Source organism: Brassica oleracea, chromosome C2 (genome assembly GCF_000695525.1).
Source record: "Brassica oleracea var. oleracea cultivar TO1000 chromosome C2, BOL, whole genome shotgun sequence".
In the NCBI taxonomy this organism is placed as follows: Eukaryota; Viridiplantae; Streptophyta; class Magnoliopsida; order Brassicales; family Brassicaceae; genus Brassica; species Brassica oleracea.
In genome coordinates, this window is record NC_027749.1 from 34,848,223 (window position 1) to 34,849,686 (window position 1,464).

General features: G+C 49.0%; 1 protein-coding gene across 1 annotated transcript; it reads right to left on the reverse strand.

The window, feature by feature from the left end:
- Window positions 1-592: 592 nt before the first annotated feature.
- On the reverse strand, window positions 593-1,350 carry LOC106324086 (uncharacterized mitochondrial protein AtMg00810-like). The gene is made up of 2 exons (XM_013762107.1): window positions 1,249-1,350; window positions 593-1,093 (listed from the first exon to the last, which is right to left on the reverse strand). Exons 1-2 carry the CDS (start codon window positions 1,348-1,350, stop codon window positions 593-595), a joined length of 603 nt encoding a protein of 200 aa, XP_013617561.1.
- Window positions 1,351-1,464: the final 114 nt, after the last annotated feature.

The window sequence follows — 1,464 nt, forward strand, 5'->3', positions numbered from 1 at the left end:
GGATGACTTCTTTGGGTCGCGGCGACCCCGACGTCCTAAGGAGTGACCGCTGGAGTGGTGTTGATCGAAAGGAGATGTCAACTCACGGTGGTTTCAAGCAGAGCAGCTGTAGACGTTTGTCCTGGCGTCTTAGGAGCTCCAGTGATGTCGCCCGATGACTTCTTCGGGTTGCGCCCCTCGACGTCCTAAGGAGTGGCCGCCGGAGTGGTGTTGATTGAACGAAGATCTCGACTTAACCGTCATTCAAGTCAAGGCGGCAGGGTTGCTGGAGGAGGAATGCCAAATTCAAAGAGAAGAGATGCAACCCAACGAATCTCAGCAGAAGTGTTAGCAACAGATCGATACTCAGCCTCAGTAGACAATCTTGCCACACTAGTTTGCTTTTTAGCTGACCATGAAACAGGATGTTGGCCAAGGAACACTATATAGAGGCGCCTGTGGAGGTGTAATCCTCGCGGTTTCCAGCCCAATATGCATCGGAGTAATCATGAAGAGACAGTGAGTTGGAGTGCTTGAAGACGAGGCCAGTTGTGATTGTGCCAGCTAGATAACTGAGAACTCTTTTCACTGCTTCCAAGTGTGTCGTTGTTGGCTAGTGCATGAATTGGGAAAGTTTGCTGACAGAAAATGTGATGTATGGTCTAGTAAGTGACAGATATTGAAGTCCACCAACAACAGTTATGTATTCACTGCTATCAGACAGAGGTGTGCCATCTTCGAGTGTTAAAGGTGACGTTGACCACATGGGAGTAGCTGTGGGTTTTGCACCAGCCATGCGTGTACGATGAAGCAGGTCCAAGATGTATTTTCTCTGTGAGAGGACAACCCCAGACGACGAGCAAGTGACTTCGATGCCCAAGAAGTAGGAGAGATCACCAAGGTCTTTTAGAGCAAATCTTTTTGAGATCAGATCAATGAAGTCGCGAACAGTAGAGGGAAAGCTTCCAGTGATGATTATGTCATCGACATAAACAAGAAGATACGTTGTGACTCCTTGATCGTAGAAGAAGAAGAGAGAAGCATCCGCTAAGGAGTTGCGAAAGCCAGAGTTAAGTAAGAACCGTTTGAGCTCATTGTACCAAAAGCGAGGAGCCTGCTTGAGGCCATAGATTGGTTTCTTGAGTTTGCAGACATAGTGATGTGCCTCGGTTCGTGGATCAGTCCATTGGAGCCAACCAGCATGGAGATCAGGACGTTCTGAACAATTTGACCGAGGTTCGTTCATCTGACCGTACCAGACACACTGACCGAGATGTTCCGAGTGCGTCCCGATTGGAGCTTTGGCTGGAACCACGACCAGACGACCGATTTCCCTGTACTGAAGCTCGTCTTCCCCGACAAACTCGACATTCTAAGACCCACGGTCGAGCCAGACTTAGCTTGGGTGGTGAAGAAATCGAAGATGAACATGCATTCTCATCCGGACAGTCCCGCAAGCGTTCTTATCTTTACCCCGTGCATCCA

What these genes read in the sequence shown, in the direction of transcription:
- LOC106324086 (XM_013762107.1), bottom strand. Translation starts at nt 1,350, where the DNA reads ATGTCGAGTTTGTCGGGGAAGACGAGCTTCAGTACAGGGAAATCGGTC. An exon ending in GACGCACTCGGAACATCTCG is followed by an intron (nt 1,094 to 1,248) that starts GTCAGTGTGTCT and finishes GGCCTCAAGCAG; the next exon opens with GCTCCTCGCTTTTGGTACAA.